The sequence below is a fragment of the Anthonomus grandis genome, chromosome 9 (genome assembly GCF_022605725.1).
Source record: "Anthonomus grandis grandis chromosome 9, icAntGran1.3, whole genome shotgun sequence".
Lineage (NCBI taxonomy): Eukaryota > Metazoa > Arthropoda > Insecta > Coleoptera > Curculionidae > Anthonomus > Anthonomus grandis.
The window spans coordinates 8,784,466-8,800,575 of NC_065554.1; the positions used below are offsets into that span (position 1 = coordinate 8,784,466).

The 16,110-nt window shown below is 34.2% G+C and overlaps 1 protein-coding gene across 1 annotated transcript; it reads right to left on the bottom strand.

Annotated features, from left to right (window-relative positions):
• Nucleotides 1-371: 371 nt before the first annotated feature.
• Nucleotides 372-15,593, bottom strand: LOC126740462 (enhancer of rudimentary homolog). The gene is made up of 3 exons (XM_050446493.1): nt 15,383-15,593; nt 9,952-10,137; nt 372-1,026 (listed from the first exon to the last, which is right to left on the bottom strand). Exons 1-3 carry the CDS (start codon nt 15,383-15,385, stop codon nt 895-897), a joined length of 321 nt encoding a protein of 106 aa, XP_050302450.1. The 5' UTR covers nt 15,386-15,593; the 3' UTR covers nt 372-894.
• Between the last annotated feature and the right edge of the window lie 517 nt (nt 15,594-16,110).

Below are 16,110 nucleotides of genomic sequence, written 5' to 3' on the forward strand. Positions count from 1 at the left end.
CTTTCCAAGGGAATGAGCCAAAAAAATTCCCGAAGATGGTTCCACTCTGCCGATTTATAGTGCCATACCTTCCGCGGCATCGGAGGATCCTGCGTTTTAACCTCCAACTGGCAAGAGACTGTTATCAATTTGTGGTCCGATGTTCCTAGGGGGGCATGTACTGATACAGTGTACGAGTCAGGGTCTGAAGCCAAGACCAGATCTAGGAGACTCGCGAACTTTATAAAAACTATTATAAGATGTATATAAAAACATATTAAAAAATTCAAATAACTGCATTTCATTACCTATCTTAAAAAAAAAATCATAAAATAAATTTGTTCAAACCAGAATAGTCCCAAGGATAAATACCAAAAAAATTATCTAAGACACAAGTTTGAATAATATTTAATAGTTTTTATGAAAATAATGAAATATTCTTATTTATAAATAATAAACCATATTTGAGCCATAATGAGATACATAACAAATATTGTTTAACTTTATTTAAATTATAAAGTCACAAAAACCCCGCGAAAAAAAGGTTTATTCATTCAAAAAAATATATTTTAAAATGAAAACAAAAACACCGTTATGCATCTAAAAGTCATGATGATTTTAGTAAATAAACCAACAACAGTATTCCAATAATATTCTTAAATCTGATCAAGATTTAATTTTAAATATGGGAAAGTTGTTGCATAAGTTGGAGCGGTCACATACGTATATGTAAATTGATTTAAGTGCATTTTTTGATCCCATTAGTATTAAAAAAAAATTTATTTAAATAAAAACTGCCCCTAAATACTTTTACTCTTGGCTCACAAACTAATACTAAAAGATCCATTTCCAAAATCACACTAGAGCCCTAGAGAATTATGTATATGACAACAAGCAATATACATATAAGAAATCTTAAAAATTATAATCAGTATGGCCAGCAGCCTGTCGAAGCAAAATGTAGATTTTTTCTTTTATCCAGTCTTTGTTGTAGGGAGCATATGTGTTTGTTGATTTCTGGTATACTAAGCAGCTCAGGTCTGAAAGCTGAAAAAATACAAAATAATATTGTTTTGCTTATACTTACCTAAATTACTTGAAATAACAGTGGTAAATGTAAATGTATTTCTATTCTATAAATGTTGTTTTATTGGAAAAGAACACATTTTAAACGCAAATAGAAGTTATACAGGCAATTCTGATCATACACTGTTTGGAAACGTGGTATATTGTTAGATTTTTCTTGTCAGTAAAAACTGTTTAAATGCATAGTTTTAAAATGTTAATAAATTACAACACAAAGTGCAGCAGTAGTTAACCCTTTCTGTCCCAACGCCGCATATATATGTTTTTTAAAAAGTGGGTCTGTAGTCCCAGCCGCCGTATATATACGTGCAAGGTGTTATGATCTCAATTTACCAAAGCCGAAAATATGAATTGCTTATAAAAATTTAGACCCAATGCCGTAGAAATATGTCCGAAAATGTTAGATTATTGTCCTCAAAGCCGCAAAATGTTGGCACCTAAGACAGGTCATGCGGACCCACTGCCGTATATATTTGTTCACTTATTTTAGCACTGGTGGCAACACTGTTACATGCATAGTTCGAAGGTGAAGCTGCAGGTCGGTTGAACGATTTTGCGTGTTGAGAATTCAGTTTTAAAAATAATTTCGGGCACAACAGTCACAATCGCGCGCGTAATATGAGTAAAGCACGTGGTTCGAAGCGTAAAAGGTATGATGACTGTGGAGACTTTTGTGGGCTATCAAACCAGGTATATGACGATATGCTGGAGATGTTAGACTCCGATGAAGAGCCATATGTCTCTAGTGGCAGTGAGTATTATCCCGATTCGGATGAAGATGACGAGATAAATGAAGTTATATTTGATGAGGTCGAAAATAGCAATAATGAGTTATCTGACGAAGAAAATCCCGTTGATGGTGAGAACAGAAACACAAATAATAAGTCACCTGAAGCGATTCAAGATAATTTGGCCCTAAAACAAAATTTGGTTCTGAAATGGAATAAAACTCCGATTATTCCCGTAGTGCATGATTTTGATGATAGAGAGACCGGCACACACTTGGACTCCATATAAAATAAGTCAGATGCTTAAGGTTATTTTCTTTTATTTATGGACTCAGATATAGTTGAGATTATTGTCTCTGAAACCAACAAATATGCTTCCGAGGTTTATGCAAATAAAAATAATAAATGGCGCGAAACTGATATCAACGAATTTTATGTGTTTTTGGGTGTTATGTTCCTAGCCTCACGACATGGAAAAAATAGAGTAAAGGAAAACTGGTCAACTGATAAGTTGCTTCATACACCAATATTTTCCGAAATAATGTCAAGGAATCGTTTCCAAGCAATCCTTGGCATGCTACACTTTTCAGATAATGCTGAGCAAAAGAAGGTGATTTTCACAAACTGCGAACAGTGCTCAATAAAATTACAACACAGTTCCAAAAGTACTATACTCCATTTAAAAATCTTGCTTTTGACCAGAGCTTAGTTCTTTTCAAGGGGCGTTTGAGATTTAAACAGTACATAAAGACCAAACGCCATCGTTTTGGAATAAAACTTTTTCTAATATGTGACTGTGAGACAGGATATGTATTAGGTGTTATTGTCTATACTGGAAAATCGACAGATATAACTCTGTTCCAAGACCTTGGAATATCAGGCTCAGTAGTAGCAAATCTTATGGAACCATATTTGAATAAAGGCCATAAGGCGCGCAACATAAGACTAATTCCTGCGGGACAGTCCGTGCTAATCGTAAAGAGATGCCCAATTTAAATCAAAAATTATCTAAAGGCGAATCTATCTCGATGTGTGCTGAAAATCTGCTTTGCGTGAAATGGAAGGATAGGCGTGATGTTATGATGCTGACTACTTTTCATGAAGATCACATGGTAACGTTAGACAAAGTAGATTTCAAGACCAAAAAGTCCATACAAAAACCAGCGGTTATAAATTACAGCGAAAATATGGGTGCAATAGATCGATCAGATATGATGTTGAGGTCCACGGAATGTGTAAGAAAGACTACAAAATGGTATAAAAAGCTATTTTTCCACATGGTTGATCTGTCTCTTCTTAACGCACATGCACTCTATTTGACCCAATCTTCAGAAAGGCTACCTCTTGCAGATTATCAACTTACCATTATAGGGGCACTTTTTGATAGGTAAGTTTGTAATAATTTTTTTTTATTGTGTACTTATTTCTTCATCTTGTTTCAGACATAAACATGAAAAAAACAGAAGTATAAACCCTTTAAGAAAGAATCCTCAAAGGCTCAAAGGGCGACATTTTCCACAACACAAGTTCAGTTCCTGATAAGAATGTGAAGCGATCTGTCGTTTGTAGCCACAGAAAAGACCAGGAAAAAAGATGCGAATCGAGATACATGTGTGCAAGATGTGGAGTCGTCCTTTGTGTAGTGCCATGTTTTGAGGCCTACCACACAAAAGAAAAGTTTTAATGTTAAATTACATAACATTTTTTTTCAAGTTAGTTACATTTTTTAAGTTGTTTCTGCTCTCTGAGTACTTTTGAAAAGAAACCGTTTAAGTTTGTTAAGCTCATTAAAAAAAAGTTGTTTGGTCATTTATTTGTTTATTTATATGCGACGTATATATAAGGCAATAGGACTCTAAGCATGGAAAAACCTTTGGGATTGAGGGACCAACATACAAATTAAGGTCCGGGATAGAAAGGGTTAAACTGTAAGTTCCTTTTATCTATATTTTAAAGGCAGTGCACACTTTTATTTATTACCATCAAAAACTGAATGCATCTTGTTGATACAACAATAATATAACACAGAATGTTAATTTTTTTGCTCCTTGGGAGCATACCGGCCATGGTATCACATATTGGTAAATGAGATTTTCGAGCGAGACTGCCACATCGCATCGCAGCATTTCTTAAGATGAAAAATAATATACTAACATAAATCAATAAATAACAAAAACAAATTAACCGAGAAAACACAAGAGAAATATGTTTTCTGAAATTAATTTATTTATCATTCAACAACAAATGTAATGAACTTTAAATGCAGTTTGAGCAGAGTTTGAGTTTGCCTTGGAAACATTGATTTAAATGAGAATAAGTTCTTGGGAATAAGTCATGACAACAAATTGTTAAAAAGTTTGAAAGTCATATCAGAAGAGTTGGCGTCTAATTGTTATGCCCTTAACACGTTCGCTACGATACCACTCATATGTGTCTGGTAGTCTTGTTTATGTTCTGACGGTAATCATGCTGCCATCTATTACATTCCGACGGAAGCTGTATTTTTTGAACCGTTTGTCTGATATCGGTGTTACGAATAGCTTCTTGATGCTCACGACGAGTATAACGTTTTTAGGATGTGTAGTATTTACCAGACACAAATGACCGGTAACGCACTGAACAAAAATAGTTTTATCCCTGCGCGGTACCAGATATAATAATATGTGACTGGTAAAACTTGTTTACACGGTTTGTGCAGTATTGACTTTAATTTCTGTTAGTAATGACTTCACGAGTTCAAAAAATATTTGATTTATTAAGACAAAATGTCAGTGGTGATTGTTCAAGAAATAATGATGATGTATATGTCCCAGATACCAGATTGGAGGCAAGTTTTAGAATTTTATTTTTTCTCATAACTGCAATTCCCATATTTGCAAAATTTTCAATATAGAATTCGTTTGAGCCTGTAAGAAAAATCTAAAGATGTACCTCAAGTGATATCTAATTCGCCTGCTGCGGTCGAATTAGCTGAATCGTGTACTGAATTGCAGGTAAATTTTATAAATGTGTAAATATGTTAGATACCTTTAATATAAATGTTGGAAATTGATTTGTATAGCAGACGGTGGAATCAAACCCTTAGCCTCAACGAAGCACCAAGATCTAGCTAGTTCTATTGAGATACAAGAGACATCTGCTATAAATGCTTTGAGTAATTTGCAAGGCAGATACAGTTCAAGTGAAAATGAAGATTCTGAAAGTGAACAAGAAGATCCATTTGCTGGAACTCATTCAAGTTCAGATCCTGATTACGATCCTACGTCCCCCTCTAGCTCTTCAGATGATGATTCAGTGTCCTCTATTACCAACGCACATGATGGCAATGACTCTTTGTATGAGGTAAATAGCGAGGATGATCATATAAGCGAGGCTAATGAATTTCTAGGTAATTTATTTAAATCAGACTGTATAAATCAAATAAAAAATACTGTATTTATGGAAATTTACAAGTAATTAGCGCCTTTACTTTCGCAGAAAATCTTCAAACAGACGTATGGATACCAATGGACGTGAATAATGCACTGAATATGAATGAGTACTCTTTTCCACAAAGTATTAATGTAGCTTCTCAAGACTGCAGTAGTTCCTTAGCTACATTTAAACTATTTATAGATAAAGATGTGATCGGTTTAATAGTAGCTGAAACAAACAGGTATGCTTCACAGCAGATAAGTCCAACAAGCCATAATAAGTCTCGTCTCAAAGTTTGGATAGATACAGATAAGGAAGAGATCTGCATGAGGTTAGTTAGAATTCCAACCATTAACCAACCATACCCAAGATACTTAAGTTCTAATTTTGATAAATATTCATACAGGGTGTGTCATTAAAATAAGACATTTTTATTTTTATTATTATTATTTTTTTAACTAAAGACTTACGACGCCATTGGATAAACAACTGTTTTAGATCAACATAATAATCTATTTAAGTTTTCAGATAGCTTTCTTAGTTTTTAATTCTTCTAATGTTCGTGACATCACTTCGAACACTTTATTTTTGATAGAAGTTTACAGAAAAAAATCCAAACCTAGAAGGCCATGCTACAGAGAGACTCTTAGAACATTGAAAAGCTAGAATTTGCATTGTCATGGAACTATGGGCAGTTTGTTTGCTTGCTGTTAATATTTCTGAATTTGATAATATTATTTAAGCAGGTATATGTTACTATTATTAGTGATAGGTTGAAGTTCATTATGAACTAAATATTGATGAGCTTGATGTGCATACACACAGACACATTATGTCCATTGTATGCACATTACATCTCATAATAATTGTAAATTAATATGTAATTGATTGATTGAAAAATAAATAAAAATATTTAAACTTTAAAAAGCAACATCGAAATTTCTTTTTTGCTTGACATGAACCCTAATAGTGCATAATGCCAAGAAAAGTAACTAAAATTTTATAAAATTTAAAAATGAACTTCTCAAATTTTTTCTTCTAAAATTTTTCCTTAACTGGTCAATTATTGGAGATTTGACCCCAAACCGACATGGTTTCTGTGTACCAATTTTGTAGTGATAGGGCTTGTAGTGCAAAAGTGGAATGTAAAAGTAGATTCAACAACAAAAGATATAAATGTCTTATATATGCACTATATTCCAATTTAATGACAAATCCATGACAATAAGCTTATTAGACCTCATATTTTTCCAAATGAGCGAATTTTTTTTCATTTTATTCAAAATGTTTTATAGAGCAAATACGAGGGCGGGTCAATAAGTCCGTGACTTTTTGGATAAAAGACAGGTTTTTATATAAAAAGTTATTTTATTTTTCAACATAGTCTCCTTTGAGTTCTATACACTACCTCCAACGTTTCTCCGATTTTTTTATTCTTTCGGAAAAATACGATTTGTCGAGGTCATCAAAATAGGCATTTGTTTGAGAGATGATTTCGTCGTTGGAATCAAATCTCTTTCCGCCGAGCCATTTCTTTAAATTTGGGAATAGGAAATAGTCACTGGGGGCAAAATCTGGAGAATAGGGCGGATGAGGAAATAATTCGTAAACTAATTCATGGATTTTTGCCATGGAAACTGCACATGTGTGGACCCTTGCATTGTCCTGGTGGAAAAGAACTTTTTTTTTGGCCAAATGTGGTCTTTTTTCTTTCAGTTCCTCATTGAATCTATCCAATAAGTTGGTATAATATTCTCCATTGATTGTTTTCTCCTTTTGAAGATAGTCAATGTGGATTATACCGCGTGCATCTCAAAAAACGGTCGCCATGACTTTATTGGCTGACAAACCCACCTTTGCCTTCTTGGGCGCCGATTCACCCCGAGAAATCCACTGTTTTGACTGCTGTTTGGTCTCCGGCGTGTTGTGGTGGATCCACGTTTCGTCCACGCTGACGAAACGACGCAACAATTCGTCCATATTGCGGTTGAATAACGCCAAACACTCCTGGGAAATTGTCACACGGTTGCGTTTGTGGTCGATTGTGAGCAAACGCGGCACCCATGTTGCGGAAAGCTTTCTCATACCCAAATGATCATTCAAAATTGAAGCTACTGAACCATGTGAGATGCCTGCTTCCACAATCTCTCTCACTTTCAATCTCCGATCGGCTAAAACCATATCGTGAATTTTTTTGATTGTTTTGGATGTAGAGACCTCGACTGGGCATCCAGAACGTTCGGCATTTTCCGTGCTTGTACGGCCACATCGAAATTCAGTAAACCACTTCTTTACCATGGAAATGGATGGTGCAGAGTCACCATAATATTTATCAAGCTTAGCCTTGGTTTGAGTGATGGTTTTTTTCCATAAAAAATAATGCTTAATGAGCACACGAAATTCACTTTTTTCCATTTTCTTTACAAAACGAGTGGTAGTCTGCTATCAACAGCTGTCAAACACAAAATAAATGACGCAGCTTGTTCAAATTTTGACAGGCGACAACTGACAGTTCTCTGTTGACAGGAGCAGAGTTGCCATTTCCATTAAAGGGCGGGAAATTCAAAAAGTCACGGACTTATTGACCCGCCCTCGTAGTACCAGTCAGATGCAGCTTTTTCACCAAATAGAGGGAATACCCAAAAGAGCCAGAGATTTTTCAGCCTGTAAACCAAATTGTTTTTGAGAGCCAGTAAATGCACAGAGCAGAATGGTGGACATTTGGGCAGTTGTGATTTTTTCTTATCGAGTATTTAAGGACTCTAAAAGCGGCAAAAGACATTTACTATAACAGGAGACTGGCAAAGTCTGGTAATGTCGCTAAAGAATCATGGTCGATTGTTAATAATCTGAGAAATAAACCTTCTAATTCCAATACTATCTCTACCTCTCCTGAGAACCTCAACAATTATTTTGTAAATGTAGCGAAGAATCTAATGAGTACCATAGCTCCTACCCACGATCCACTTTCTTATCTTTCTAGTGCAGATGAGAATTTACAGTTTTTTCTTTACGCCAATTGTATTACCTGAGCTTCGCAGTACGATTAGGGAAATCAAAAATAAGAGCTGTTCTGGAACCGATGGACTCACATTGAACATGTTTCTAAATCTGTCAGAATGTACATTAAACCATCTTACAAATTTAATCATCCTGTCTTTTCAAAAAGGAGTTTTTCCCAACTGCCTTAAGAAGGCAATAATAATCCCTCTACATAAAGGAGGAGATAAAGATCAGTCGTCCAACTATCGCCCAAGTGCTCTTCTTCCCACACTATCAAAAATGATTGAAAGATTAGTAAAAAAAAGGCTCCTATCATTTCTACTAAAATTAAATTTTAAAATACTCACTCCTCAACAATTTGGATTTTTAAATAACAAATGCACAAATGATGCTATGTTTTCCCTTTTTAATAATGTATACTGTAGCTTAAACAACCAACATCTTACGGCAACAATCTTCTGTGATTTTCTAAAGCTTTTGATTGCGTAAACCATGATATCTTAATAAAAAAGTTGCAACACTACAGGTTTAGAGGTATGCCCCTTGAATGGTTTAAGTCATGTCTCAATAACAGGAATCAGTTTGTGAGGATTGATGTTATGATGTCTTCTTGCAACCCAATAGAATGTGGAGTGCCTCAAGGTTCAGTGCTTGGCCCTATTTTGTTTCTCATATTTATCAATGATATCGCTAGTCTGAATAATAAAGGAAGAACCTGCCTATTCGCGGATGATACTAGTTTTACCTGGAGTAATCCGGATATTGCCGAACTTCATAAAATCATATCAAGTGACTTAACTTCAAGTTAACTTAAGTAGTGTCACTCAATTTGACAAAATTTTCAGACTTCAAAAGAGAGCTTTGCGTTATACACTAAGACTTGAATGAATTAATTATAATTAATTCATTCATTAATTCATTCGTTTGTCTAATTCGCAAGCACGTTTCATTAAATTCAGATAGGCCATCCCATAATTATCCTCTCAGAAACGCGGAGTATGATTTATATCTGCCTACTCCACATTCAGAATTGGTAAAAAACTCTATATTGTACAAAGCAAAAAAAATGCACAATCATTTGCCATTGAACATCAAGTCCATCACATCTTTTCCTACTTTCCGTAAGGCATTAAAATCATTCCTACTGGAGAGAGCCTTTTACTCTGTAAACGATTTTTTTAATACTTAATTTTAACTTCACACACACAGACTGATTTATTGTTTTTATATGTACTGTTTTATGTAGCTATATCTATATCTTACTTTTCTTTTATACTTTTTTAATGAACACTTTTGTATATTTTTATATACATATATACTTTTTTGCTTTCTTAGATTTCCCTTTTTTTTTTCTTTTTTTGACATTGTATACATGCAATTGTATATTTTTTAATTGTGTTTTACTTATTTATTCATACTTTTGACCACATACAATTATTGATTTGTATAAATTTGTATATTTGTTTTACTAGTTTTATTTTATTTTTGTGTGTTTTGTTTGTCTTTTTGTTTACTTTAGTTATCAGCTTTGTCTAAAAATTGTAAAATTTTTTGACAATAAAGCGATTGATTGAATGATTGATTGATAAGTAAAGTGTAAGTTTGCTAAACCACCCTGTCAGCTATACAGGGTAATAGACCCATAAATTATGTGAACTTCCTGCCTCACTTCTATTTGCTTTAGTTCCTTATAAAATACCTATATATTATGAATTTCTGAATAAATGATTTAGCTAATTACCTGATCAACAAAATCAAAAAGCTGGGAGATATCATAAGTGATAGTTGGTGTATTTGGATTTCTTCTTTTTAGATGTTCTTCATATATCCTGCATACTCCTTCCATGCAGTCATTGACAGATTCATAGTCAGAATATGTTCTTGTTTCTGGGTTTGCTCCTGGTTGAACCAATAAGATTGTATGAGACTGAAAAAGATAATGTTGTAGATAACCAAGTTTGTGATCAAAATTATATGACATTGTTTTCTTATAATAATAATAAAATAAATATAATATTAACCTGTAGCTACTACTGATGGGTCCTGAGGACCCATCCTATTTTTAAATAGGGTATATTTTTTAAGTTTGGCAACATTGGATACTCGCTGTCTCTGTACTCCTCCGCAATACCATATGCGTGATTTCGCCGGCATAGATTCATACTTCAGTATTTATCTGTATTTTTTTTAATCGTATTTTTCAGGTATTTATCTATTTCACAAGAATAGGCCAATAACTAGTGGCCATAAGGTATAAGTTAATAGATATAAAATGTGTTTTTTTACTATCTTTCAGTAAGTGCAACACAATGGCGTCCAGTTCTAGGGCATTGTCAGAAGATGCGTTAAGAAATATTTTAGAGTCTGAAGACTTTTGGGAAAGTATGGAAGAGTCAAACCAAATAAGCTCGAGCAAGAAAAGTGTATCTGTTGGTGTTCCAAACAGAGAAGCTGTGTTAGAGGAACTAGAAAGATTGGCTAAAGAGAGTGACGAGAATGAAGAGGACAATGAAATACTGAGCAACCACAATTCCGAAACAGAGCAAGAAAACTCCAATTCAGAGGAAGAAGAGTTGCCCATCAGGAACAGTTGGTATGGGAAAAACAATACCAAATGGTCAAAAACAGCAGGTATTAGAGGTAGAACCCCTGCTCATAATTTGGTTACTATCTTGCCTGGCCTTATTGGCCCTGCTCATAATAATCCTCCACGTGAGCCTGTAATACAAAAGTTAGTTGATTTTACCAATTTGAAGATAACCTCCACCAGAGAAAACTATAAAAAGTCTAAAAGGTTTGCTTAGTCAGAAACTAAATTTTGGCCTTCATTTACTGAAAATACCAACATATGTGAAATCAAGGAGTTTTTTGGGTTGTTGTATCTTCAGTCCATCTTTAAATCTAATCATGAAGACGTCCGTTCTATGTGGGCAACAGATGGGACAGGAAGACCTATTTTTCGTGCTACTATGAGTCTGGCCAGATTTTCGTTTTTATTGAGCTGTCTCAGATTTGACAATGTAGAAACCCGAAAAGAAAGAGTAAAAACTGATAAGTTGGCCGCTGTGCCGGAATTATTTGATGAGTTTGTAGCTAGATCAAAGTCATGTTATTCACCGGGAATTTTACCTAACTGTAGACGAAATGCTTGTACCGTTTCGAGGAAGGTGTGGATTTTGGATGTATATTCCGAACAAACCTGCCAAATATGGAATTAAAGTGCAGGTTTTGGCTGACGCTAAAACGCATTATCTCGTAGATGCAGAGATTTATGCCGGTTCCGAAATAAAAGTTGATGGTGCAAAAAAGCCTACATTATCAAATCCAACAAGAGTGGTTCTTAGGCTTGTTGAGTGTGTTAAAGGCACCAACAGGAACATCACCGGGGACAACTGGTACAGTTCAGTGGAACTCGTCGACGAACTCAAGAAAAACAGTTTGACGTACGTGGGAACCTTACGAAAAAAAAAAATCTGTACCACCTGAATTTTTACCAAACCGAAAACGTGCAATTCATTCATCAACGTTTGGATTTACTTCTTCAACCACAATAGTGAGCTATGTGCCAAAAAAAATTATATTACTTATATTACTTTCTAGCATGCATCATGACAATTCTGTCAACGAAACAACCAAAAAGCCAGAGATAATTCATTTTTATAATGAAACAAAATCTGGAGTTAACGCATTAGATGCGAAATGTGCGTTGTATTCAGTATCCAGAAGAACTAACCGTTGGCCAATGACAATTTTTTTTGCTATATTGAACATTGCAGGTGTACATTTTCGAGTATTGTACCAATTTGCATCAAAAGGTAAAGAAATAAAACAATACCCATTTATCAAAACTCTTGGGAAGCAATTAATAGATGAACATTTGCGACTCAGAATGGCCAACAAGAAGGTGCACTCAAATGTACGAATCCTCATTGCTAAGCAGCCTCAAGTACCTCTTTAAAAAAGTAAAAGAAAAAGGTGTGCCATATGCCCCACCAACAAGGATAGGAAAACTGCTATCCAGTGTGACATATGTAAGTTGCCCATTGGCAATCAATGCTGCAAAAAATTGTGCCCTAAGTGTTCTGAAAAATAATTTTAGGTTTTTTTTTGGTTTATGTAGTGTAATATACCCAAGTAATTTTAAATTTTTGAATAAAAGTTTTTTTTTATTGATTTTATGGCAATTTTATTATTATGGGTCCTAAGGGCCCATCAGTAGTACATATGTAATAAAAATGTGTCGGTAGTAGTTCAGGGTTAAGAAACTAATCCCAGACTTTGATTGTTTTATGTAAAAGTATTAAATATGTATTTTAAATTCTTACACCTAGGCATCATAAAACAATATAGTTTTGTATTAGTAGGAAATAAGTAGCTTAATATTTATGCTCTTAAATACATTATACATTAATAAATGTGGCAGGGATACAGGGTTCTTGGTCCTTCAAAAAACCAATGTAAAATAAATGTATTGATAGGAATGTCTCTATCATAAAATAAATCACTATTACAACCTACCTATCAATAAAATGTAACAGATTAAAATGTAATTCAAAAGTGAAGTGAAAACCAATTTTTATAACTTTAAGATTCTTTAAATGAAAAAAGTTTGTTAAAATATAAAAAGGGTGTTAAAGGAATTTACTTAATAGTTAAAAAAAATGAAGAATAAAAATTTGTGTCTTAATTTAGAACAAGACTGGGTATTCAAAGTTAGAGTCCACTAATAAAGACAATCCAACCCAATCTGATTAGCAGCAGCCATTGATCTATTTACAAAAGTATTATCTGATTGTTTATTACCAAAAAAATAAAAACATGAACTACAATTAAGTAATCAGTACAACACTCAACAAAATTACCTGCTGAGGCTACCAATTCCTCACTCTTATATAAATGGGGCTCTATTATTCGTCCAACACTATATTACCTTCATCGCATAACTACAACGCGCCGTCAAATTATCAATCGTTACAGAGTATGATGTTTATAAATCATTTTCGCAGATTAAATCAAAATGTATGGGTATTGATGGGTTAAGTTACGATATGCTTCTGTTTAGCATTGATTTCTTGGCTCCTGTGATAACATCTATTTACAATAAGAATGGCGAATATCCTATCATGTGGAAAACGGCATTAGTAAAGCCACTGCCCAAGACTACGCATGTCGGTAGTCTGGATGAATTACGACCAATTAGCCTCTTGACGATCCTTGGGAAAATGCTTGAATGACTGGTTTCCGACATGATAAACAACTTTGTTTACTCTCAACACATACTGCCGGATGTTCAGTCTGGATTTAGAGCTTGTCATAGCACAGCAACGGCACTTAGCAGGGTTACTAGCTGCATATCTAAAAACATGGATGAATCAAAGGTCTCCTGTCTAGTACTTTTAGATTATAAAGATTACAAATAGGGGAAGTCTTTATGTCCAATAAAAATGCATGTAGGTCACTCAGGTAAATGTATTATGCATTTCGGCTGTGTAAACAGTCATCATCAGATACAGAACATTACAAAAAACATATATGTTCACCAAAAATTTTTTTGTAATCTTTATATATACATTCCCCTACAAAATACGGACTTCTATTCAACTTTTAGATTATAGTAAGGCATTTGACCTTATTAACCATGATATGCTGATTGCTAAGCTGCACTTTTTTGGATTTTCTGATCAAGCTTGTGGCTGGTTCTCATCACATCTAAGTAAAGCATAGAAGGCAGGTTGCGGACCTTGATGGGGCTAAGTCTGACATTCAATATCTTCAACATGCAGTGCCTCAGGGGTCCATTATTGGTCCCATACTTGTTGCCCTTTTTACCACTGACTTACCATCTCAAATTCATCAATGCTCATCACATCTATAAGCTAATGACACTCAGCTTCTATGTTCATTTTATCCTGAAGATTCTTTCGAGGGACTTGCTGGTGTCAATGTTGATCTGAACAATGTCTCCGACTGGTCTTCTGGGCATGATGTATTGCTTAATGCCAAAAAAAGTGTACACCTGATACCCAACCCAACCCAAGCCAACCCAACCCAATGGGTCCGAGGCCGTCAGAGCTAAGTTCATTAGGTTCAATTTTACAACCATTCATATAAAAGGAGTAATTATCCTGTCTGTTGAATAAGCTAGAAATCTGGGCCTTGTAATGGAAGTTGCGATGAATTTTCGGCAGCATGTTTTAAAAAGCTGTGCTCTGTTTACTTAAAATTGAGAAGCCTTTATTATTTTCAATATGTTCTTCCTGACCATATTAAATACCTCTTGGGAATCTAGAATCCTTAATCCTGCCACTGCTAGGCTACTGTAACTCAGTTTACTACAGCTACCTTACAGAAGAGTATAAAACTAAAATACAATTGGCTCAAAATATGTGTATGAAAATATATTTTTCATTAATGGCATATCTCCATTTTAAGTGCCAGTTTGACTAACATTATTAGATTTGATTGTCATAAATGCCAGAGGTAAATTTGGCATATTCACCATTGTTTAAAGTCGATTAGGCATAAGCACCATTTTTTCAGTTTTTTATCTATTTTAAATAATATGATAAGCTGACATTATAATATTGTTAAAACTAATAAAAAAAATCACTAATTATTTTGAGCTACTCAACATCTAAAAAGAACTGCTATTAACCAAACTAATAAGTTTTTGTGTTTTCTGAAAAACAAAGGAAATGTCGTTTATGCCGTTCTGGCTTGGCAGCGTCGATGTACTGTGTAAACCCAGTAATTGAGACAAACTAATTAAAAAAATAATAAATCTTGCCACCCAAACTGCCATGAGTACCAAAAGTTAAGTTAAATTAAGTTTGGAGTTATGGAAACATTAAATGAAATTTTAAATTTCTGAGTGTTATTAAAGAGTTAATGATATTATTGTCTTGCTTGCTATAAGATGTTTCAATAGTTCCATTTTTGAACCAGAAACTTAGAATATGAAACAAGGTATTGCTAAAACTATAATAATTGTAAATCTGGGAAATACCTAGTAATTATTACATAGAACTTCCAAGAGAAAAAGTACATCATAATATATTATTTTACAGAAATTTTACAGTCAAATAAACATTGGTCACATTTTTAAGTTAGGATTCTTTTATTAGGCCTTGTTTTGTTTTACTTATTTGGATGGGAATGCCATTATAACTTACCATTTCTAATGAATATTTCAATTTTATGAGAATAAGGCGTAAGAGGCTTCTTAATTGTTAAAGGCTATACCTAACAATAATGGATATATTCCTTCTAAAATAAAAATATCCTGGAATCGGAACCACCCTAACTCAGAAAAATAACCAAATCAGAAAAACGAAGAAATTGGTGCTTAGAAAACCCACACTTATAGTTACAAATGTCAATGTCACTTATGTGTCACTTGTCGTCACTTGAACACGGCGTCTTCGCACTTACACAATCCCGACTCAGGAGCAAGAAGTCTGGAGGATGGAGAGATATCTTGCCTGTCTAGGTGGGCCAAATCCTGTATATAGTCGCCTTCGCTTTTATCGTGCGGGTTCAAAGGTCACCACGTAATATAAATCAAATTGAAAAATCAGTGGCTGCCAAAATGTTATTTCCTTGAGAGTTTGACAATACCATAGAGAAATGAATATTTTATATACTTTTAATTACTCTATGACAATACATTGAACGCCGTCATGTGACATATTAAAGCCGCGTATACACCTTAGATCATAATTATTAACTGACGTGATGCCTTTAGGTTTGTTCTCACAGCAGTAAGAAACAAGTTTTCGACAAATACACATGCGCAATAGAGTAAAATGCGTTCGCACAGGAACTTCTGATCGGTTTCAAATCAAAAGTTTGATGTTCTTACACAAATTTCTGATCGTCATCTGATAGTCAGACTTGTTTT